At 41.9% G+C, this 24,830-nt stretch overlaps 1 protein-coding gene across 1 annotated transcript in view; it reads right to left on the bottom strand.

The window, feature by feature from the left end:
* Nucleotides 1–1,813: 1,813 nt before the first annotated feature.
* elk1 (ETS transcription factor ELK1) overlaps nt 1,814–24,830 on the bottom strand; it is a 36,046-nt gene continuing 13,029 nt past the window's right edge. The window contains exons 2-11 of the mRNA XM_080897720.1: nt 23,607–23,815; nt 23,330–23,515; nt 23,061–23,234; nt 21,996–22,142; nt 20,923–21,345; nt 20,686–20,836; nt 20,395–20,543; nt 18,611–18,694; nt 16,821–16,922; nt 1,814–11,077 (exon numbers count right to left, since the gene is read on the bottom strand). Of these exons, the coding sequence (XP_080753846.1) occupies nt 10,979–11,077; nt 16,821–16,922; nt 18,611–18,694; nt 20,395–20,543; nt 20,686–20,836; nt 20,923–21,345; nt 21,996–22,142; nt 23,061–23,234; nt 23,330–23,515; nt 23,607–23,815 (1,724 nt within the window). The 3' untranslated portion in view covers nt 1,814–10,978. The remainder of the gene's footprint in view (nt 11,078–16,820; nt 16,923–18,610; nt 18,695–20,394; nt 20,544–20,685; nt 20,837–20,922; nt 21,346–21,995; nt 22,143–23,060; nt 23,235–23,329; nt 23,516–23,606; nt 23,816–24,830) is intronic.

Here is a 24,830-nt window from a genome sequence, read left to right as displayed (position 1 = left end):
CGCTCTGTATTCTGTTATTTGTTTGGTGTGCATTTGGGTCCTTTCTTTGGGTGAACGTCTAGTTGATGACACTTGCTGTTTGCTATTATAACCTTTTCTCAATTTGTGGATAAAACATCATTTAAAAAATTCCCGTTTTGTTGGAGATGAATATGAAAATGAAAGCATGACTTAAATTAAAACAAAACAAAAACCAAATGCAAATATTTAGTGTTAAAAGCACTTCCTCAAAAGAAACGCCAGCAGTCCTGTGTTCACCTTCTTAGCCAATATGGGCGAGCCGGGGTCAAACTGCTGAGATAATTATTCAAACCTTTTTGTTTCAGTTTTCAGAGATGTAATATCAATAATCTTTTCTTTTTAAACATGAAAGCTAATTAGACCATAAAAACTGCACCTTGCAGAAAACAGTAACCATACATTAGCAGTACAGTTAAACCAGCGTGTGTGTGTATAGGAAGCAGCTGCTGGGGGTTGAAGCTGATGCTATCATGCTTCAAATCAAAATGCTGTAAGGTGGTAATGTGAGGTCTATGAGACTCGGGGCTTTAACTGCAATTGTTCTCCTCTATCGATGATGAAAATACATTTTTGGGCTACATCTCCTCAGAGCCTCCATTAATCTCTGTTCATACTGGAATAAATGATCAGCGTCTCCCGTAGAACAACAAGACCAACCACTGACAGCTCCAAGGCTCGTCCTTTCTTCTGTGTGGTTTAAGGACGCCAACAGGAGGATTTACTCCACCTGCTCTTTTCCTGACCAGAGGTGAACTCATGTTCAGAGGATCAGAGGTTTAATAAAAAGTAAAGCATGGATTCATGTTTTATTAAACCTCTGAGCTGCAGCTGGATGGAAGCACCGACATCTGATTCCCTCCTCGTTCGAGTTCAACCCAAATTCTCCCACAATGCAAAGTAGGTTTTTCCTCCAACCTGTTTTATCTGTAAATGTGTGTCAGCTTGTACCCTGAGAATCAGTGTGTGTGTGTAAGAAGACGCACACACACACACACACATAAACTGTCATCAGCCTTCATGTTGTTATCTGCAGGAGATTTATGACAAATCAGGTCAAAGTTCAGTGTAAACAATAAAATGGAAAACTTATCTTTGAAAATTTGGTTGAGGCGAACACACACACACACACACACACACACACACACACACACACACACACACACACACACACACACACAGCATCTTATGTGTGTGTGAGAGACTCTGTGTGAACTCCTGCTGAGTGAAAACAATCCTGCAGCCTCTCAAATCCAGATTAGTCTGGATTAAAACTCACTATTCCCATCAGAAAAGTGTGTGTACTTGCATTACTGATGCTATGGGGACATTTGTCTGTTATCACACTGACATGTGGGGACAAAAAGAGGTCCTGGTAAACCTTTATCTTTAACTGTGAAGACTTGGTTTAAGGTTGGGACCTGCAGCCTCCGGCTCTCTAACCTCCACTGGGAGACTCTTGATGGAGAAATGGGAGCGTGTCACATGAGCGGCAAGTGAGGTGGCCCGAGTTAGCGCTAGCATTAGCAGAGATTAAATCCATGGCATTAAAGCGGTGCAGTAAAAGTACCCCACATCCACAGTGATCCACAATATAACAATCAGCAAAATCCTGAGCGAGCGTTTCCTCTCAGAATTCTTACATTTCTAAATCTGAAGTTTATTGTTTTTTAACTAAGGGTAACTCATCACAAGCACTCAACATGTATGCTAGAAGTTTGAACTAAACGGCTTCCCGTGCCCAGGTATGCTTAGCATTCAAAAGTCATAAATGAGACAGTACAAACTGTACAGGACAAAATAGTTTTATTACCGTCCTCCCAGTGTGTGTGCATGTGTGTTTGTAGAAAACAAGAGGAATCATCAGCATAACATGGTACACCAACAAAAACTAAAGTCACGTCCATAAAAAATAGCTTTTCTTTTAAATGGTTCCAGTAAATAACATGTTAAACATGTAGCACTATCTCAGAAAAATAAAAGCAGGCCCCGCCACTTTACATCAATAAACTCCATGGCCAATCACAGCCGAGGAGGGGAGGGGCCACGCAGGATCTGACAGCAACGACAGGCCACAGGAACAACACGTCATTAACAACCCCCAGCCCATTGGTCAGGCCTGTCACATGGTACAGAATATATAGCAAATTCATATGTTCAGATTATATTTTGTGTCTATATACAGTGAAGATTTCCACACAAACTGTGGACAGAAAACCTCTTTACAATTAGGAGGCGCGTCAGCCATCGGCTTCCGGAGCTTTCTGTCTGTCATTCTGCTGCAAAGGATCATGGGTCAGTACTCTTTCTCTAAGTTTAAATTGCTAGTTTTGCCCTCAAGACTAGAAATTTAAACTGTGCAATTAAGGCTCAATAACCAAAGGATGAAACCGCTCGACAGACGTGCAAATGTTAATTCAAAATTGCAAAATTAAAAAAAAGTAACTGAATGACAGCATTTAAAAATTTTTATTTTTGCATAATGTTAAACTTTTCTGGCAAGAAAGATTTTAAACTTAAATTCTAGTTATTTTCCACAAACCTTTGACATAAGGAGGCAGTTGTTGTTATAACAAAAAACTCTTCCCGGTGAAAACCAGAACCGTCATCATTTAATTTCTCTTTTTACGCCTTTTTTTTTAAACTTTTATTCTATCTTTGTCATTATAACAAGAAGCTGCTCATACTTCCCAGCATAAATGACCTATTTCATATTTAAATTACTAAAAAGTAAAGCAGATACATACATATGATAACAGGAAGCAGATTATAAATATTAGTTATAAAAAGAAATCACTGTCTTAAAAGAGGCGTGAATATTTATTCATTTTTCATGTTATGTTTTGTCATTGAACAAGTCATACATTAGATGTATTACCATATCAAAGTTACTATAATTCTAAACAGTGTTACAGTAAGACAAAGATTCATTAAGTTGCACTGAGCTGGTTTGCACACGAACAGTTTCTGAAGTGCAGCTGGACGGTACGCTCAAATGCAGAATGACCGGCAGCAAAGTCTGTCCAGGCTTTGGACGTCAACGTGAAAAACCCAAACAACTTTTGGTTTATGAGATGAAAACCACTGAGAAAACTCCAGGCCTCAAGTGAACAGACAGAAAGCTCAGGAACAACAGATGTTCCTCACTGGATTTAAGGAACGGCTTCCTTTATAAATGTCAAGAAACCAGAGCAGAAAATCTAACTGATGATGTTTATGAAGTGAAACTCATCACCAAATCCTGAGTACATGTCCACAGACCGCCTCTGACTGCAGGAACCAGCCGGCTGTTTTGGCTTTCAATCTTCGCATGTTCAGATCTCAGGAACCAACTCTACAGAAACCCTTTTCGGGGTAGGAACCACTGAGTGGCTTCGATTCTGATTCTTTAAACCTGGAGAAAGCGCCCAAGAACTTTGTTAAGGCAGATACCTTTACAACACTTTGCCCCTACAGTGAAAAGATGCCTTATGTAACTGGAGGCAGGGGTTTGCTTTGCCTCTTCCATAACGTGCTTTCCTTTCAGTGATTCACATTCGAGAGAGACAGTTTAAGACTTCTGTGAATTAAAGACGTCTGAAAATATTGTTTTAAGACTTAAAGGCCTGCAGGTGAAGTATTTCCTCAAATGTCACTTTGCAAGCATCTTTCATCTGCATACAGGCAGCGTTTGCAAAGCAGACCCCTCGTCAAGTTCGCTCAGATGGTGATGAGTTTCAAAAACAGAAATCTGGACATTACCCAGAATGCAAAGCAGTTTCTAATCGATATAAAGACATTCGTCATGTTCTGCTGGTGAGAGAAAGGTTAGCTTGAAGTTAAACATGTCAGACTCAAACCCTGCGTCCAAAACTCGATACACAAAGTTATAAATGGCTTATTTTTCATCATCATGCTCTGAAAGAAAGATACACAACAGGTAGTATCTTTTTTCTTTCTTTCTTTTTTTAAATGAGGATGCATCTTTCTTCTGCTGCAGCTGAAATCTTTAAGGCTTCATCACTCTTTAAATCTTATACGCAATATAAACACATCATCTCTGATAGAAAAATAGAGTCATGCTGTAAAGAGAGAACAGTCGAACACGATGGCTTGGTGCTGCGTTTACGTCGCCGCAAAGGCTGGGAAATCCCGCCGTCAGGGACCGATCTGAGGCTGAATTCAGAGGAGCTGATGAAGGATGGTTCCAGCTTGGATCAGGTAGAGAAAACTAGAACCTCTATCTTGAATCAGATTTTTTGTTCCTTTTTAAACTTCACATTGTAAAAAAAATTAAGTAGTAAAGAAAGATGTTTCAGGTATTTAACGAGTTGCAGAATAACCTCAGTGAAGGTGGAAACACTGAATACGAGCTTCACTCAGTCCCTGACGCTCCAGCTGTGTGTGTGTGTGTGCGCGTGTGTGCTTGCACAGCTATCTTTGTGGGAACCAAATAGAGGGTCAACCTTGTGAGGACCCACCTTTGAAAGGTTGGGTAGTCGGGCTTTTCCTCTCATCTATGAACCATCTGTCCAAATCCAGAGCGCCCCTGTCCTCAGCCTGAACCTCACTGCAGACACTGCACTGCTCTTAGCTCAACCAACCTTGAACCTAAAAGCTTAGATACTTGATACTTGCTGCCATTACATTTGACTGTAAACAAAGACACATTTTTCCATTAAAAATAATCCAAAAAGTGCCAACAGCACACACAAGACAGGTCCAGTTCTACGACTAGCAGAGGGGAACATCTGTCAAATCAAAACAAATTACATTTTTCACAATAATATTTTGTAGGGTGCAAATAGGGCTGGGCCATATTATACCGTTCACGGTAATACCGGTATAATGTTAGGCAACGATAGGAAAATGAAATATCGCGATAGAATGGGAGTAAAACGCGCATGCGCAGTGCCTTTGTTTTCATACGCACATGGCCGATTGTTGAGTGAAACAGATGAACCAGAATTGGTTTGTAAAAATGGTGCAACTTCCGTGATGTGGAACTGGTTTGGTGTTTGTCCGTCAGATACACAACAAAGCACATTTTTTTGCAGAACATGCAAGCGGCCGTCGTTATTGTCATATTTGTCGGACTAAGATGCTCTTAAATCTGGGAGTAATCTGGGTCCTAAACTCCGTATCGTTCAGGTCAAACAACACTGCAGCATCACTGAGCGTTAAAAACTGTCTAAATTCTTTCATCTTTAATAAAACGATCAGCATTGCTGCTTTACCAGGTGTAACTATAAAGTTTAACTTCCAGGCATCCATGAAAACAAAAGTTATTACATTTAACGGAGTTAGAAGTTAGCAGGAAGCTAGCGGAAGTTAGCTCGCTAGTTTCGCTAGTTACCTAAGCATGATATAGCATGTTCTGACTGAGAGATTTCTGAAAAAAATCAAACGTACAGCTCTGCTATCACTTCCAACATAAATGAAGACAGGAAACTAAACAGCAGTGACGTTTGTAGGGTTACTGAAGTTGGGCTAGCTGGTATATAATGATGTGCTACGTGATCGCTAGCGACACAGCTATGTTAGCATAACATAAACAGTGAAGCTGGAGGACGAACACTAACACTTTTCCACTTATAAAAGTTAACGTGAAGGTTCCTCATGGTTAGAGACAAATGCAATCGCATGGCAGGATGCTGTAAACGGACCAAACTTCAGTCAGGAGAACAACTGAGATAATCCATCCACAATACGAGGTTAGTCATTAATATACTGCAACAACATGGGAATAGAGCAGCTGCCAGAGAATTCAACATTAATGAATCAATGGTACAGAAGTGGAGGAAGCAAGAAGAATGAGTTGAATAAAGTTTGATTTATCTGACTGCTTTGTTTCGCTTAATGTGCCTTATAATCCCGTGCACCTTATGGTCCGAAAAATGCGTACTGCACACTGCAGTTTAATGTTGCAAAGCACCTCTTTTTAACTTCAGTGGATATTATACATGGTTATGCTCAGGATATGTCAGCCCATTTCTACTGGAAATGCCTTTTGGTTAAACTTTCAGCAAGGAATTTGCATTTGCACTGTTACATTTTTATAAAGCTTTAATGTACATAAAAACCAGCTTCTTGTTTAAGTGAAAATAAATGGAAGGTTGTCTTTTTGCGCTAGTAATGTTGTGGAGTTGTATTTTGTCTCGCATCAATTATATCGTCGGTTATATCGTTATCACAAATTTTCAAATATATATCGTGATAAATATTTTTGGCCATATCGCCCTGCTCTAGGTGCAAAGACCATTTTACCTAAGTTGGACATTTGAACATGAGTCAATAGTGACTGACTCACTTTGGCCATTAGTGGAAGTGCAGAAAAGTGCAGCTCCTGCTGCGCTTCAACGCCTGCCTAAATTTCTCCAACTTGTCTGTTGAACTTTAAACACTGTTGGAGCAAAGCAACTTCCGCTTTCTTGCCTTTTTCTGAACCGGTCTGCAACCCAAAGCATAGTATTGTACAGAAGAAATATGGATGACTGTGCATTTCTTTTGGCAGCCCTTCCCATAGAGACTACCACCAGTGGGCCCACCTTTGCCACCAAAAATCTCTTATCTCAGTTAGTGCAGTATTTTCTTTCCCCCATCATACTTTTCAAGTAGAAACAGGTAGTTACAGATTTGGTAATGACACCATGCTGCTGGTAAAAAGCACAGCAGTGATGCTGCAGTAATTTGTGGCGTGGTCGGCACAGCAGTGCACCCTAAACTGTAATCTTAAGAGAAATGTCACTGAAATATCAAAACGTAATGTTATGAATTTGGAGAAAGGGGTAATTCAAATATGAACACAAGTTTTCGTTAACTTCTGTTTTCTTGGAGCATGTTCTGCACCTTCTGGGTATCTATGCCCGAGCTTCCTCCTCACCCTTGATGCAAACGTGGGAGATGATCTTATTTATGTGATAAAGACGTGTAAGTGCGCAACGAGCCAGAGCGCAAGATGTGCCAGCAGTAGCAACATCACAGCGAGTAACTGAGCAAAGCTTGAGTTAGCATGGACGGACCGACCCCTCCAATGAATCCTCACAAAGATTGCATTGTGCGTGTGTGTGTGTGTGTGTGTCTCTGCAGCCTTGGCGTCACACACAGAAGCATAGAAACACGTTAACAGCTCCAGCAGCAACAACGATAACAACAGCAATGACAACAGCAACCTGCAGGGCGGCAACAGTCGGGTCAGGTTACCGTGGCAACCACAGCTAGCATTAGAAATAACACGAACAACAACAACAACATCAACAGTCTGGGTTTTTTTTTTTTTTTTTTTAGAGGAACATGAGTCAGTGTCTGTCTACAATTTTGGGGGAAACAAACAAACAAAACAAAACTTTTTTTTTGTCTCTGCAGGTTTTCGATGTTGCCACAAGTTCCCGTCAAATACGCTTTAAAAATCACATGTTCGTGTAAATCAAGCAAAACTACAGGTCATTGGAGAGAACCAAGTATCCAGTCTGATCTGCTCGGCTCGACTCTGTTTCAGTCGTTTTCTATTATAATACAACCGCATCAGTGTCCTTGGGGTTGCTGTGGCAACACCGCCAAAATTCCTGTGATGTCATTCGTATGCGCCACAACACAACAGTGGAGGATATCGAAGCGCTGGTATACCTGCTGCCAAACCGATGCCAAGTGTCTGCACCTCATCACCGGATCACGGTGTTGGTTTGTGTGGAGCCACTTTCCCTCACTGCCGGATTTCAAAAATGGCGGTTTGGAATTTTGTAAAGGACTTGCTCTCATGACACATCAAGGGACGCCACTGACTGGCCCATCTGCTGCATGCTGTCTGTTGACATGCAGTCACATTTTAGGACCATTCAGAACCCCAATGGAGCAGGTACCAGGTACTACCACCTAATGGGAAACCCTGAAAACCGAGCCGAGCAGGTATTAGTGGAAAAGGTCCGTAAACAAAACTAAAGACTGCACAAAATCCAACTAATCATTGTTCTAATGCATGAAGCCTCCTAGTTGTTTGTAAATCATGTACAGTAAAACTCATATGCTTCATAGCCGATGCTGAGAGAACAAAACATACGACCGCATGTCTCACAACCTAAAATTATCAAACTTTACCAGCAAGGATTTAAAAAATGTTTAAAACTGATAATCTGATACTTTGTTCTGCAGAGTTTTGATCTTTTAAAGTTCTTAAGTGGATAAAAATCACTGCGGTGCCCTGAAGATTAGAGGATGCTCATCTTTGAATAATCTCAAATCCAACTGTAAGAACTGACGGGACAACATTTAACACAGTTATGTTTAATCGTTAATCAGGTTTCAGTTCAATTTTAGTTTGTTTGAGTTTAGTTTTTAAATCAATGAAAGTGTTTAGTGTTAGTTGTTAGTTTTTAAAGGTTTCATTTCTTCCTTTTTCATTCAAATTTATTTTATTTAATTTAATTGGAATTAAATCAAAAAGAGTCTACGGGGTTGAAGAGAAAACCCCAACAATCAGCTGATCCCCTGTGTGCAACACAGAGGGCAGAAAGAACTTCTTTTTCTTTTTAAACATGAAGAGATCTCCAGAAGCACCAGGCTGAGGGAGGGGCAGACGTATACGTCACCCGAGAATCAAGAAAGAAAACGTTGCGATCTGCAGCAGGGAGTGAAGAGGTGGGAGAGGAGAAGGAACTCTCAGTGCATCATGGGAAGTCCTCCAGCAGGCTGAGCCTACAGCAGCAAAGCTGAGAGAGTCTGAAAGTGGAGATTAGCCTGAACACCGAAGGCTGTGCCTCTCACTCTAAATTTTAGAAACTCAGTAAACAGAAGTAAGCCAGCAGTCTGAGAGTAAGGTGTTGTGATGGGATTACATGGTACTACGAGGTCGTTGACATTTGATGTGGTCAGATTATTTATGACCTCGAGGAGTTTAAGTTCAACTCTGAGAGCAAATTTTACCAAACTGACAAAGACTAAAGTTAGAGCCAGTTCCTGTGTATTTGTATTTTATCTGAAAGTTTAGTTTTTATTTAAATTTCAGAGAACTAAATTTTTTTCACACACAGATAAACAGATAAATCAGCCCCTGCCATCAAGGATGTCTTCAGAGATCCAATTAAATACGCGTTTAAGCCATAAAGGAAAAAAAACATTTTCTTAGTCATCTTGTTCCAAGGTTGACACTAAAGACCATCTGATGCTTTTCTAATGCCTTTTTAATTTTGAAATGTTGTGCTGATGTTTGTACAAAATGAGGACGTAGACTTTGACTTGGATGTTGGAGAATTTATGTTTTTTATGGTTTTTGGTGCTTTATTAAACACAAATTGATCAAATTATTTGAAATGTTTCAATCATAAGCAAGTATGACAGAGTGTCATTAAACTCGGTCCTTTGTTGTTGGTTTTTGCACGGAAAAAGCTTTCAATATATTAAAGGCTATCCTACACTCTCAGTGAAAGGAGAATAAATGCGACTCTTTCAACTTGTGGCAACATGACTGCAGATTTGTTCCAAGGCTTTTGGAACAAAACATTTATTTTTCAGAGCTGCTCAAATAAAATCTCTGGAATGACTGCTGAGATTCAAACAATAAGCAGTTGTTAATAAGTAACGCAAACTCATCTATCACTGTTTTAAAAACCAAAGGAATGTGACTCTGTCCTCGGTAAAACCTTTAAATCAAGTCTGACAGACACTTCAGTTCAGTTTGGACATTAAACTCTGTGAGAAAATATACAATCTGTCACATTTAGACACTTTTATAGAGAAAGAACTTGGCTTTGAAAAACCTCAGGTCCACCGTCATCTTCATCCTTTGTGATTGGTCAGTTCGAAATGCTGCTGAGGAGTCCACTCGAAACAAAACAAACAATAAACAACCAAAAACAAAAAAAAACAGGCCATGCAGAACCAGAGAAAGGCGTGACCTTTAAAATCGGCCAGTAAGAGCAAAGCAACAACCCTTAAATGGCTCTGAAAGTCATTTCTGACGAAATCCAGCAGAAGGTGAGTTTATAAAATGTCAGTGTTGGTGCTGAAATTAAATTCCAACTGGGAGAGAGTCGCCTGGTAGCTTAAAAAATGAGGGAAAAAAAGATGAGACTGTTTTAAAAACAGTCAAGAACCTTTAAGGAATCTGCAGAGAAAGGTGCATTGAAAACAAGACAGAAATAAATAACCTCGAATTTAAAAAACAAAAGATCCCATCAGAAAAAATGTGAGATTATGAGGAACTGCAGATCCTTTTACACACAAACATGTGAACGTTCCCTCCTTCCAGTCCGCGATCAGTTACTCCCAGAAAACGTCAAGTCAAATCTTCTGTTTAGTAAAAACTCAAATAAGAGACGGCTCCAGCTTTTCTCCGGTTCCCCTCCGTCACACACTGAAGAAACCGTTTGAAAACAGACATTTGTTTGCTGTCAGTTTTCAGTAAGCAGACCGGCTATAAAAGCCATCTTCAAGGTTAAGCTGTTTTATTTGACAACAGTCACGTCAGAGCACTTTTGCATCGCAAGGTAAAGACCTCACAATATTATAGAAAGAAATCCAACGACAGGTTTAAAAAACACCAGTAGAAAAAGAGAAAAACATCCCTCCGTCTTCTCGTGGCCTTTAGTTGCCGTTTATGTCCTCGTGTCGGGTTCAAGTCGAGAGAAGCATCTGGTTCTCTCGAAACCCCGCTGTCATAGTGTTTGAGTACAAAGCTATGAAAGAAACAGGAAGGTGGAAGGAGGACAAAGCGCAGATTCCCACCTGTTGGAAAGTGTAAGAATCAGCGGAGGGTCTGACTGATCCTCGGCTGTGAACGCGTCCACCAGTGAAAGGCCCACACAAACCATGACACCTACCCAAAAAGAGTCAGCCGATGCAGCCTAAACTTCTCATGGCGTCGGGTTTTTAGTGATGCATTTCAGAGTCAGTGCAGATCCGGCTTTTCCTCCGACCCTCCAGGAGTTGAGGAGATCATTGGGCGAGGTTGTGCCCGGTGAAGAGCTGCTTCAGGCGGGCGGGGAGCTCAGGGCTTCTGGGGCCCCGGGGAGAGGACCACGGGGGTGGAGAGGCCGTCGACGCTCAGAGCCGGGATGTGGATCTGATTACTGCCGTTAGAGGGAAACTGAGAAGAGACAGAAAGAGACACTCAAGATGAAAACTTGACGTTTTATTTTGAAGGAATGTTAGAAAATATCCTGCCAACTTGGTAAAAATCAGCTGTTTTTCAGCTTCACTTTCTTTTTTGTCTTTCTGTAGAACATGATGCACACTGATGAGGTTTATGAATTATTTTTCTTCCTCAGTAGCCAATTTACCGATTCTAGGACATTTAAGGCATTTTTAAGCAAACTGAGCCCGTCGCTTCTGAACACTTTAAGGTTTGCACATTGACGGAAGAATGTGTAACTGATTCCTTTTTATGCCTGCATGCCATTTTATCTGTAAACACAAACGCTTTGAATAAAGTTTTGATGTTAACAATCCATTAAAATTTGGTTCTGCAGTCTTTTATTTATTTATTGGTTGAAAACAGCCTCAACTTAGAAACCATGATTCTTACAAGTGTGGTGTGTGTTAAAGTAACATATTAAAATTTAAAGTATCATGTCACATTTGACCTCTGACCTCACACATCTGGGTTTCTTTCAAGTTGACCTATAAATATTTTATATCTTTAAAATATAGTCAAGAAAACGAGAATGAGCTGCCTAGTTAGAAATAAACTGTAGCATAATGTTACATCATAAGTTGGTGTTATTCATGCTGCTCTTAAACAATGTTTGCATACAAAATACAAACACTATTCCCTTAAAAGTAAATCGTGCCCAGAGACTGAGGTGTCTTGGTGGAGATTTGCGATCTTGCAGTGTATCTCGTCTCATTACGTTTTTCCAAGAATAACACATCACACAATGACTCAAATTAAACACTTTGTCTTCAGATTAAAGGTCGAACATTTGAGTCTCTGGAGAAAAGTACTTGAAATGGTTAAACTATATAAAAGCAAAACTCCCAAACAGTGTCTGTAAACTCTGTAAAGTCCCACTGGGCACGTGATGGAAGCTGAAAAAATATTCTGACACTTCATTTACTTAAAATACAGACATAACCCTGAGAAACCCAGGACTCAGGGGTACTTACTATGATTTAAGCCTGCCTGGTTTACCTGTTCTTTACTTACATTTTTAATGTAGTACTCATAATCTCAGGCCTCAAGGGTTACCTGTACCTCTGCCTGCTCTAAAACTGCACACTTTGCCCTTGTACACTGGTCTGTCTTGATAAAGAGGCAACCTGTTTAAATAACAGATATTTATTTATAGTCTCACTAGATCACTGAGGTCTGGTGAGCACATGGTGGAAAATCTTTCATATTTGAACATTTCCGCTCGGACACAGAACGCTTAAAAACTCTCCTTTTGGTTTCTTCACACTTGTAGCCCAAATCCTCATCTTACAATGTAAAAAACCAGCTGAACACTTTTTCCGTTACTGAAGAGTTAAAATGGGTTAAAACACAGCTTTTTCTAGCAGGTCATGAAAGATGTTACTGAGAAGCTGCAGGGTTTTCACAGCCTGCAGTTTTTAGCTGCACCACAAGGAGGCGACAAAGTATCACAGCGTCACGATACAAACAGCAGAGAAAACTTAACACCTTTGTTTCAGAACACAGGACGAAATGACTTAATGATACTAGTTATAGACAAATAAATGCTTAAACTACCCAACTGTGCACACAGGCATGCAAACATTAAAAAATATTTAACGTTTGAAGCTTTTCCCTCTTCTTTTTAAAACATTTTTTGGCTTAGATCCTTGCACCGCCCATCCTTCCTGCCTCCAACACATCAGCTTCAAGCGCTCCCTGTTCAACGGCTGTCTAATATAACCCACATCCTGACAGGTCCCATTGTAACGAGATAATGTGCAGTGTATTTTAGTGCATTATAATCATTATTACGACTCCGTCAGAGAGAAGACTCAGAATGTGCTGTTGTTTATGCACTGAGTGAACTGAACCTTTAATAACAGATAACAGACGGACTTCAAGCTGGGCCAGAAACCTGCAGACACACAAACCAGCTCTGTGTATTCTCGTTCATCTATCAATGTGGGGACTTGTGTGTATCTTAGATCATGCGAGGACGCCCCTCCTCACTTTGATTGAGACCTTCAGGTTTAAAGGGTTTACACCTGGATTTACGATTCATGTTTAGAACTATATTCAGATTAAGGCTGACGTCAATACGAGTCCTCACATAGTATATGTGTGTGTTTGCGTGTGTGTATGTGTGTGCGTGCAGGCACCCTGGATCAGATTCAGGTACCCGCAGTGCACAGTAGCCGTGTGTGTGTGTGTGTGTGTGTGCTTGTGGTAGAGGAGCTTGTGTCCTGAAAACCAGTTTTTATACTTTGGTGATTCTGTGATGATGCTTTCCTCTTCAATGCCAAATAAGTAAAGATAAGGGCCTCCCATCAATGATGGTCATCCATAAATCGTCTTCTAATTTCACTACATAAAGCCAGTGTGGCCGGACACCATGCTACAGAGTCTCCACTGAACATATGACTGATGCTACGCTGATGCTTCATCGTGTCATTTTATCGCTCAGTAAATTGAAGGCGAGTCAGTTTTCATGAGCGAGCGACAGTTGTTGCTTCATACAGTTGACTTACTCGTTCTGAAAGTGTGTTAACGCACAGACTCCCATGTTAAAATGCACAACTTTACAGCATTAAAAGGCATGTTTACAGCCTGGTGCAAAATCCCTTTTGGGCCTCTATGAATATTTTCCACCTTCATAACAACTGAACAGGCAGTGAATGCATCACAGTGTGGGACCTGCTCAGTGCAGACGTCCATCAACACTTCCCAGAGAACCACCGGCTGCACATTGCCCTCCCTGGAGGACATCTCCAGATCTTGGTGTCTCAGCGGGGCGAGGAAAATAATTTAAGACCCTTTTCACCTTGGACATCTAACTGTTCAACCTCCTGCCCTGCAGCACAGGTGCACCAAGCGCCGGGTAAAACAAACTCAGTTTTTTCCCTTGAGCTATCACAAATTTGAGCTCGTATAAATAAACAAAACAAATGATTATTTAGCAACTAATGTGAAGTTCAACAGTGAATGGTGAATCCTTAATATGTGTGTGTGTGTGTGTCTTCTTTATAGCAGCCTTTATTCTTTACATAGTTTTATAAGCTTTCATTGTTTTCTCTCATTTTTCTACTTCAATGTTTTTGCACTGTACAGAATATTTCACCAAATCTTGGATATGTCTTATGTACAATGGCGATAAAGGCTTTCTACAGGGAGTGCAGAATTATTAGGCAAATTAGTATTTTGTCCACATCATCCTCTTCATGCATGTTGTCTTACTCCAAGCTGTATAGGCTCGAAAGCCTACTACCAATTAAGCATATTAGGTGATGTGCATCTCTGTAATGAGAAGGGGTGTGGTCTAATGACATCAACACCCTATATCAGGTGTGCATAATTATTAGGCAACGTCCTTTCCTTTGGCAAAATGGGTCAAAAGAAGGACTTGACAGGCTCAGAAAAGTCAAAAATAGTGAGATATCTTGCAGAGGGATGCAGCAGTCTCAAAATTGCAAAGCTTCTGAAGCGTGATCATCGAACAATCAAGCGTTTCATTCAAAATAGTCAACAGGGTCGCAAGAAGCGTGTGGAAAAACCAAGGTGCAAAATAACTGCCCATGAACTGAGAAAAGTCAAGCGTGCAGCTGCCAAGATGCCACTTGCCACCAGTTTGGCCATATTTCAGAGCTGCAACATCACTGGAGTGCCCAAAAGCACAAGGTGTGCAATACTCAGAGACATGGCCAAGGTAAGAAAGGCTGAAAGACGACCACCACTGAACAAGACACACAAGCTGAAACGTCAAGACTGGGCCAAGAAACATCTCAAGACTGGTTTTTCTAAGGTTTTATGGACTGATGAAATGAGAGTGAGTCTTGATGGGCCAGATGGATGGGCCCGTGGCTGGATTGGTAAAGGGCAGAGAGCTCCAGTCCGACTCAGACGCCAGCAAGGTGGAGGTGGAGTACTGGTTTGGGCTGGTATCATCAAAGATGAGCTTGTGGGGCCTTTTCGGATTGAGGATGGAGTCAAGCTCAACTCCCAGTCCTACTGCCAGTTTCTGGAAGACACCTTCTTCAAGCAGTGGTACAGGAAGAAGTCTGCATCCTTCAAGAAAAACATGATTTTCATGCAGGACAATGCTCCATCACACGCGTCCAAGTACTCCACAGTGTGGCTGGCAAGAAAGGGTATAAAAGAAGAAAAACTAATGACATGGCCTCCTTGTTCACCTGATCTGAACCCCATTGAGAACCTGTGGTCCATCATCAAATGTGAGATTTACAAGGAGGGAAAACAGTACACCTCTCTGAACAGTGTCTGGGAGGCTGTGGTTGCTGCTGCACGCAATGTTGATGGTGAACAGATCAAAACACTGACAGAATCCATGGATGGCAGGCTTTTGAGTGTCCTTGCAAAGAAAGGTGGCTATATTGGTCGCTGATTTGTTTTTGTTTTGTTTTTGAATGTCAGAAATGTATATTTGTGAATGTGGAGATGTTATATTGGTGTCACTGGTAAAAATAAATAATTGAAATGGGTATATATTTGTTTTTTGTCAAGTTGCCTAATAATTATGCACAGTAATAGTCACCTGCACACACAGATATCCCCCTAAAATAGCTCAAACTAAAAACAAACTAAAAACTACTTCCAAAAACATTCAGCTTTGATATTAATGAGTTTTTTTTTGCTTCATTGAGAACATGGTTGTTGTTCAATAATAACATTATTCCTCAAAAATACAACTTTCCTAATAATTCTGCACTCCCTGTATTCTACAGTACGGCTCCTGCAAGAAGTTTGTGGTTCTGTTTTGTTGCACTAATTAGCCAGTGTCTGTGTGTGATGCACCCATACAGTCTGTAGCTGCAGCTTGCTGCAGAACCCAAAACCAAAGGGTGACATGATGGTGGCTACGTCCATCTTTTATACAGTTTATGCTTTTAACCACTCATTTCTACGCCGGGCTGTGAAAACACAGCCTTAGGGAAATAAGAGAATTTTTCTGCTTTTATGTTTATATTTGTTTAAAACTTGGCTGCAGAAAAATATTTCGGTGAAAACTTATTTAATGACAAACTCAACAGAAAACATGCACACAGAGATAAAGGGACGATAATGATGACAGACGGCCTCTAAAATGATCTTTTCAGCGCAGACTGAGACATGAATTGTTGCAGAAGGAATGAAGCGGATCACCACAGGCAGTAGGATTTCACTTCTGGTGTAAATGAGCATCTAAGTGTCTAAACTTCCCAACTAACAGCTGCTGATGTATTGAACGTGAACCAGTGTGCATGACGGCGTGCGTGAAGCGACAAGCAGAACTGCAAACTTGCTGCACAAACGTGTGAATTTTCTGTGAAACTGAAGCTGTGGTTTCATTTACCAAACCTGCATACAGACAAAGACCAAAGCATTATGTGGCTGTAAGGTAAGGTTCAGTGTGAGCTCTGCAAATGAACAACCGACAGATTATATTTTAAAAGACGAGTATCTTATTGTGAGAACCAGCTCTGAACACTTTTTTCTTTCAGTTTTCACCACAAACTTCACCTGCAGACTGATTCTTTTCTCTTTCACCAAAACAATATTGTCTTTTAGTTCCTGCACATGTTTCCAGCTGATTAAAGGATTTTACTGTGAAGGAGTTTTGGTACTGAAGTGAATTTTGTCGCACTTGTTATCGTCCATTTGTTTGTGGATTTGTGTTTCAGGATGTTGGAACTGCATGCAGTGGGCTCAGTGTATTTATTACCTGGAAGGAAAGTTTAGCTGGCGATCGAGGAGCGATGGGACTGAGCGTGCTCCAGAAGTGGATGGTGGAGGGAAGAGGGCTGGGCGTCAACAGGACCGGAGTCTGGAAGGATAAATGGACAGAAACATCCAAGAGTGTTTGACAGGAACGAACATTTCAAGGAAAAACAATTGACAAATGATTCAACTTCCTGTGTGGACGTCCCAACCAGATTCAGTTCTGTTTACATCAACAAGTCAGAGTATCTAACAGTGAAATCCGTCTTTATTCCTTTCTGTGGAAGGAATGCAGGTTGTTCCTATCAGCCGCTCTACAAATGCAGATGACACATTTAAAGACAGAAAATGTTAAAAAAAAAGAAAAAAAAGAAGAAGCTTTAATTCAAGAACTCCTGACACTGCAGAACAAATCAAAAACAGGAAGAATGACTCATCAAAACAAGCTTTAATATCAATGCAGCATTTCAGATGAAGGTTAACTGAACAATGGACTAAACCAGAGCTCAATCTGATCTCAGCCAGTTAAACTTAAACTTGAAAGTCTTCATATGTGCATATACTCTAAATTTGTTTTAGAGTGAACAAGAACAAGTTCTTAATGAAAATGTTTGAATTCAATGTACCATCCTTTTAGCTGATGGACAGGCTGAGATATTGGGAGAAAAACAGATCACAGAGGATTTATAAACACATACAAGACCTTCACATGTAATTAGGGACTGAAGAACAATATTTTGATTCACTTGTATTGAAAATGACTTTGAGGTCATTTCTAAAAACAACAACAACCAACAAGATGAAAAAAAATTATCATTTTATGAATAAAGTTATTTATGATTCAAACATGTTTCCCGAGACTTTGAACTTTGGGTACATTTCTGTTCCCGAACACTAAAATGCATGCTGCACGTTTGGCACCTCTATGCTAATTAGTTTTATTTATACAGCGCGAAATCACCACAACAGTCGCCTCAATGCGCTTTATATTGTAAGGTAGACCCTACAATAATACATACAGAGAAAAACCCAACAATCATACGACCACCTATGAGCAAGCGCTTTGGCGACAGTGGGAAGGAAAAACTCCCTTTTAACAGGAAGAAACCTCCAGCACAACCAGGCTCAGGGAGGGGCGGGGCCATCTGCTGCGACCGGTTGGGGTGAGAGAAGGAAGACAGGATAAAGACAAGCAGTGGAAGAGAGACAGAGGTTAATAATAACTTACAATTAAATGCAGAGAGGTGTATAAACACATAGTGAGTGAGAAAGGTGACTGAAGAAGAAACACTCAATGCATCATGGGAATCCCTGGCAGCCTACGTCTATTGCAGCATAACTAAGGAAGGATTCAGGGTCACCTGGTCCAGCCCTAACTTTATGCTTATAGTGTCTGTCTCCTGAATCCAAACTGGAAGCTGGTTCCATAGAAGAGGGGCCTGAAAACTGAAGGCTCTGCCTCTTGTTCTACTTTTAAATACTCTAGGAACAACAAGTAGGCCTGCAGAGCGAGAGCGAAGTTTTCTACACTAAACTCTCACAGTCTGCTGTGTGTTACGTGATTTGAAATAAAGATAATTTAAACAAACAGCTATAGACAAAACAACAGATAAGTGACGTTCCAGGGAATTCAAGGTCTGTGGTGCTGTAGAGGAAAGTGTTTCGTGTCAACTTGTTGTCAGCAGCAGCGATGCAAAGAGGATCGCTGCTAGAACGACACAATCCTCCAAGTTGCGAACAGACGCCTATATGAATAAAGACACGTGTGCCACACATAGACAAGCGAGTGTTTACCAGAGCGTGGGAGGTGATGACAGTCGGGGTGAGCGTGTTGGTCGCTGATCCAGGAGCCAATAAACTGTTAACTGCTGCATTCACCTGCAGAAGGAACAGGAAGCAACAGCACACGTTTACCTCTAAACACAGCACGATCATTCACTCATACACAATATATATAAATCCCTATAATCCCATAGTTTGGAGAAAATAAATAAAAATGTTAAAAGCTCTGATGTGTTTTTGGATTTTTATTTAATCTTGTGACAGCCAAGGCTCACACGGAGTTAGAGTTCAGGGTGAAAGCGCCTACACGCTGTGAGATTTCAGCAAACCTAACAGTCGATTAGAAGTGTGTCACAGAGCTAACAAACAGACTGCAGAATGATTAAACTTATGAATCATGGACTGTGGAGAAGATTTTTGTTTACGTGTCACATTCATCTTGGTGCGCTCATGATAAGGACTCGAGGACGCAGCACACAAAATATCTTCAGGGTTTTCCTGGATAAAAACATTTTTGGCAACCCGAAAACTTACACAGCTTTACTACAATATTCAAGACTTTAGAGCTCTTTAAAACGATCACCGAGGACTAAACTCTCTACTTAAATTATTTGTTTGTTAAACAACACGTTCTGGGCGTAGCAGGCCTGCTTTGTGTGGGCGTGTCCTATCGCTCCCTGACTCTGGTGCCATCCTTTCCTCCTGCAGAGTCAGCGCACAGACTCCACACAGCAAACGACACTCGAGTCCAAAAGCTGTGAAGAAGAGTCGGTCAGTGCCAGTGGGCAGGCTGGCAGTGTCGTTTCCTGCCGTGTGGAAAGGAGTGCATGTTCCGACTGTTTCATACTTTGTTAACAGCATCGACATCTTTCTGCTGATGTCGCTTTGCTTTTGACAGAAATAACTGCCCAGCTGTGTCCCTATTTAAGATCCTTTTAATAAAACCTAAATCAATAAAAGATATTTAAAGTGATTATTTATGCAGAAGTGGAAATATCTGGGTTTTTACAGAGTTAAAATGAGCCTCTGTGGGGGTGGCCACGGACTTCTGCATGACTGGCAATTAATTTTTGTTACTGTCTTAACAGTAGTCTCTGCATATTCCTGTTATTTGTTGTCATTTGTAGTAGATCCACTGCCACTTTAAAAATATGTATTACAATGTGTACAATAAAATATATATGGACTTTTACTCTTTGTTAGCAGGATATATGTTATAAATTTGTGGTTACACCTAATCTTGTTGTATTCTGAAGTTGTCTTATAGTCATTTACATTTGCAGTATGTGCTGCTGATGTTTAAAGAAAAGAAAACGAACACATCCAGAGCGGCTAAAAGCTTTAAGAGAAAAAGCTAAAAGCTTTTCGTCCTGGACGTTTTATTTAAGTGCTGTGAGACTCACATCACAGACTCAAAGGATTCTGGAAACTTAAATTTATCTGATAAATGTCTAACGTTCAAGTTGTTACATAGCACACATAGTGATGTTTCTCCATTTCACAACCAAAACCTGCATTTTTCCAATGTTAAAACATGACTATATGAGAAAATGTCTTTGAGGGATTCACAGCTAGATGATGAGCCTGGTATCAAAGCAGAGGTGAAAAGGTGACTGTAACTGTTTTGACCAGTCACTTATCCCGCCGGTTGCTATGACATTTGATTTTATGTCATAGCAACCCATAGCAGCCATAGTCTTCCTGACTTTCTGTTTTAAATATTTTTTTTATGTTTGTAAAGCACATCTGAACTTTTACATGTGATGTTTAGTAAAGTGACCAGCAGTGTTGCAGACCTTATCGAGGGAGAGGCCGGGGGGCAGGGAGGGAGAGGAGGGTAGCTCCAGGCCTCGTGGCTTCTTTTGTTTCGGAGGAACGGCGTCCGAGGATGAAGCTGCTGGAGAGGTCACCGGCAAGGACGTCGTCACCGGGGGGATGACTGGATCTGAAGGAAACAAATCGCAGGAATGAAATCTAATGAATTATGGGAATAGACATAAAAAGGCGGTCTCGGTGGGCTCCACCCAGAGAGGGAAGAAAAACCCTTTCCTCAATCAGGGAGATCATCTAAAATGCTTTCCTGTCACCTGTTAGCGTGTCCTGGCCCTCACCCTCTGTCCTCTCCTCCTCTGCTGGCTGCTGAACTCCAACCCCGGCATCAATGCAGGGCGGGGGCGGGCTTTCCACAATGGTGGGGGGAGGCTCTGGCTCTCCCGAGTCACAGATCAGCTGAGGAACCTGGATGGAAGAGCACAGGGCACCACCTTAGCACCATGTTTCTGTTAAACTTTTATTAAAAACCCAGAATTTCCTCCTCCTCTTACCTCCTCCACCCGTTTCCCATCCAGTGTCACCATCTCCAGCAGCTCCTGCTCTGACGGCAGATTCTCCTCCTTGATGACGATGGGTGGAGGACGGGCGGTGGGAGGAAGAGCGACAGAGGGAGGAGGAGCAGCAGTCGTCATCGGCACCTGTTGCTGCTGCTGATTGAGAGGTGGGTTGATAATAACGAACACAGGGGCAGGGTGAGACTGATGAGGAGCAGCATGCGGGTGGTGCGAGGGGAAGTTGGTGGGGTTGGTAAGGCCCCCACAATCCTCCTGCTGTGGGCCCTGTGTGCCCATTGAGACATGAGGAGGGGGGACGGGGCTCACCGTGCCCCCTCCGAGAGTGATGAGGGTGGACGGGTCCCCCATGTTGGTGAGATAAATCTGGGGAGGGTCGCTCAGCGGAGCAGCAGGAGGATTCTGGGAATGTCAACCAGAGACGAGAACGATGTTATTTTCCATCATATTTATAACGTTCCAGTGGTGGATGTTCATACTGAATACTGACAAAGGTGCAAATAATGACTTCAGTAGACGTACAAGTAACCCCTGTGAGTCAAAAACAGGCTTCGTTTAAAGTAGTTTTTTCTACTCTTGGATCTGTACGATGTCACTGAGAGCAGAGATATCTCATAAAGTCATCTAATGCTGGGCATGCACAGTGCGATTTTTGGCTCATTTTGAGCCGATTTTTTAGTCGTGCGACCGTTTTGGTGATCGGCCCGAATTTCGCCTTCATCGTGTATCGTGTAGTATACGTGAGGTAACGAGAAGCGATAAACACCTCACGACCAGCTCCCGATCATCAATCGTTTGGTTGTAAGAAAATCAAACCTGTTTGAAATCCTGTCGGCCGTCCTGAGGGCGTCACTGCAGCCTCTCACACTGCGCACACGCAAACACAGAAATGAAAGTGAAAAGACGGAGCAGCACGGCAGCGCAGCGGGTGATCTGGACACAAGCGATGGAGGCACAACTTGTAGGATGAGGCAAGCTCATCGCACAGTGTCTGTCCAGCTTTAGGTGTTCTCGGACAAGTAACCAAGTACCAGGCGTGACTTTTTACTGACCTGTGATTGGCCATTGGAGTTGGCTGGTATCTGTGGGCTGAGAGCCGGGGTCGGACAGGGAGACGTCTGAGTGACGATGACCTGGAGAACAGAGTCCGCAGCGCTCCCCACGGACGGAGAGGATTTAGACTCCGGTAACACACACACCTGAGGAGGAGGACACGCCAAAAAAGGCCTGGAGTTAGAGCAGCTGATTGCCACAAATAGTGCATGTGCACATGCGTGTGTTCGTCATATGGCACAGACATAGACATGGCACGGCAGCGCAAGGGTCAGGAAGAAAAAGTGTATTAGAGATCCATTTGAAAAATAGAAAAATAAATAAGAAAAAAAAGCGTTTAAAAAAAGAAATAATACATTAACAGGAGAAAAAGCTAAATATTGCTTTTACTCCTAATCAACTTATAATGACTACGACCCTCAAGATGGGTGAAGTTAACGATAACAAGAAGAATACACTGATTTGACAAAGACTCTAACCAAATGTCATTGAAGACACAACCAGCCCCATCTATCTATGGGGCTCAAGCGCTGTGAGGCGATCGTGGCTCAAGAGTTGGCAGTTTGTCTTGTAATCGGAAGGTTGCCGGTTCGACCCCCTGCTCTCTCTGTCCTGGTCGTTGACTAAGTAAAGCGCTATACAAATACAGGCCATTTACCATCTATCTGTGCATAGACTGGCATTAGGAGCCCAACAAGATTAAATTTTCACTGCTTAAATGTACAAAGACAGTGATGTGAAAACAAGTGTCTAATATTTCCTATGAACAGCACCTCGTTTTTCTGTTCAATTTTGCTGTGATGTGACTCTGGATCAACTTCAGAAGCAGGTCACTTATTAACTGTGACTAGGTCCTCCTCTGGTAAAATAAATACGTTTGCAAAAAAAAAAAAAGCAAATCCTTTCACAACCCGCATAAATCACAGGAATTAAATAACAAAAAAATGTTAGCTGCACAACCTCAAGCAGTGTGAAACACAAAGTCCAGCAGCTGCGCTGAATTATTATTATTATTATTATGAAGTGCACAGAGGGGTCAGGGGGTAACATTTAACTCTTTTTACCTCTCTCGGTGTGCGATCAACTTTGGGGACAGGCTCTTGTTGCAGGAGGAGCTCTGATTTGATTGGCCGTGGATTGGGTGAGGCCTGCAGGGATTGGATGGTGAAGGTGGAGTAGAGGCCGGACTTCATGTAGTCGTTTCTGGAGCTCTTCTGGGAGCTGCTGGGTGACGAGCGCTGGTGATCCACGCAGACAGACGCAAAGAAAGAAAAAAAGCAATCAGCCAATTATTCATAACACCCTGTAGGAAACAAAGGAAGTGTGGACGTACCTGGGGCAAGCCCTTTGTCGGACAAGTTGGTGCCACGCCCCCAAGGCTTTTTGATTGGTTGTTTGAGTCGCTGACGTCCCTCCTCTGGCCCTCCTCTATACTGCGTATCCCATCGGGGAGGGAGGGGTCAGGCTGACTTACAAACTTATAGACAAACTTCTGGCCGCTCACCTTCTTTATGATATTCTGAAAGAGGGGGAAAAAATGGTGAGCCTGCCGACCTGGAGGTAACGTAGTACTCGTTTTGCTGCAGTAACAGTAGTATTATCAGCAGTACCTTGTCGTAGTAGTATCTCAGTGCCCGGCTCAGTTTGTCGTAGTTCATGTTGTGCTTGTTCTTGCGGAGCCCCCACAGGCGGGCCACCTCCTCGGCGTCTAGCAGCTTGAACTCACCGTCCTCACTTGTCCAGGAGATCAGGTGACGCTGCCGCTGGTCCTCCAACAGATGAAGCAGGAACTGCCACAGCGTGATGGACGGGTCCATCGCTGAGGACACGGACAGACAGTTGAGGATTGTTTCAAAAATAAAGACCATGCTTATTATAGTCATTTATGGGCAGCTGAATAACCACTTAAATGCCACTTAAATCCAGCTATTAGTTATACTTTGGAAGAAAGGAGTTCTTTCACTGGCTGGCAGGAATAAATATTTAAGATTTCAAAATATTCTAAAAACACTTCAGCAACTGTATTTGAAGGAGACATGTGAGGCAAAACTTTGCTTTACATCTACACTCCCGGGCATTCCCAGGCGCGCCACACGCAAGCCTACAAAAACAAACAAACAAAAAAAATAAAAATAATAAAAAAGACGAGGAGCACAAGTGTCACCGTCTGCACGGCTGCTACGCAGTCTGCTGCCCCCCGAACACCTTGTTGGCTCCGTCTGCATCCCAAGTGGAGGATGCAACCCAGAAGGAAACGGCGATCAATCCTGGGAGATGTGCTTTACATTCAAAACCATCTGCTACACTGGCTTCAACTCGCTTACAGATTAGCCAGCATATCACACCGCTCCTTTCTGTGCCCAATTTTTCATCTGTCAATTTTTGAAGAAGAATCATGTTTATTAAATCAATTACTTAAGACTGATTAAAATAATGGAGACTATGGTTTCCAGTCAGAAATCCAGCATAAAGCTCAGCGTAAAACTGCTGCAGGAAACCAAACAGGTCATCAGAGTAATGAATGACAGGTGAGAGCACAGGTGGGCCAGCTCACCTGAAACAAACATCAGTTTACGGTATAAAATCACAACAGAAAAATAATCTGCCACAGTTTTACGAGGAAATAATAAGTCATTTTAAAGCTGAAACTTGCTTAAAGCCTCGGAGTGTAATACTTTCTGACTGTCAGACACAATCACACAGTCAGGGGATTTAAGAGAATGAGTACTCTCCAGCAGAAGCCAGAGAGAGACTCCTCTGAGAAGGTCAACATTAAACAGATTACACAGAGGGAGATGCCTGTCAGCCATGGAAATGAACCTCATTACCATTGG

This window comes from Rhamphochromis sp. 'chilingali', assembly GCF_963969265.1.
Source record: "Rhamphochromis sp. 'chilingali' genome assembly, chromosome: 12".
In the NCBI taxonomy this organism is placed as follows: Eukaryota; Metazoa; Chordata; class Actinopteri; order Cichliformes; family Cichlidae; genus Rhamphochromis; species Rhamphochromis sp. 'chilingali'.
Note: the sequence above shows the minus strand (reverse complement) of the source record. Positions and strands in the feature narration are given on the sequence as shown.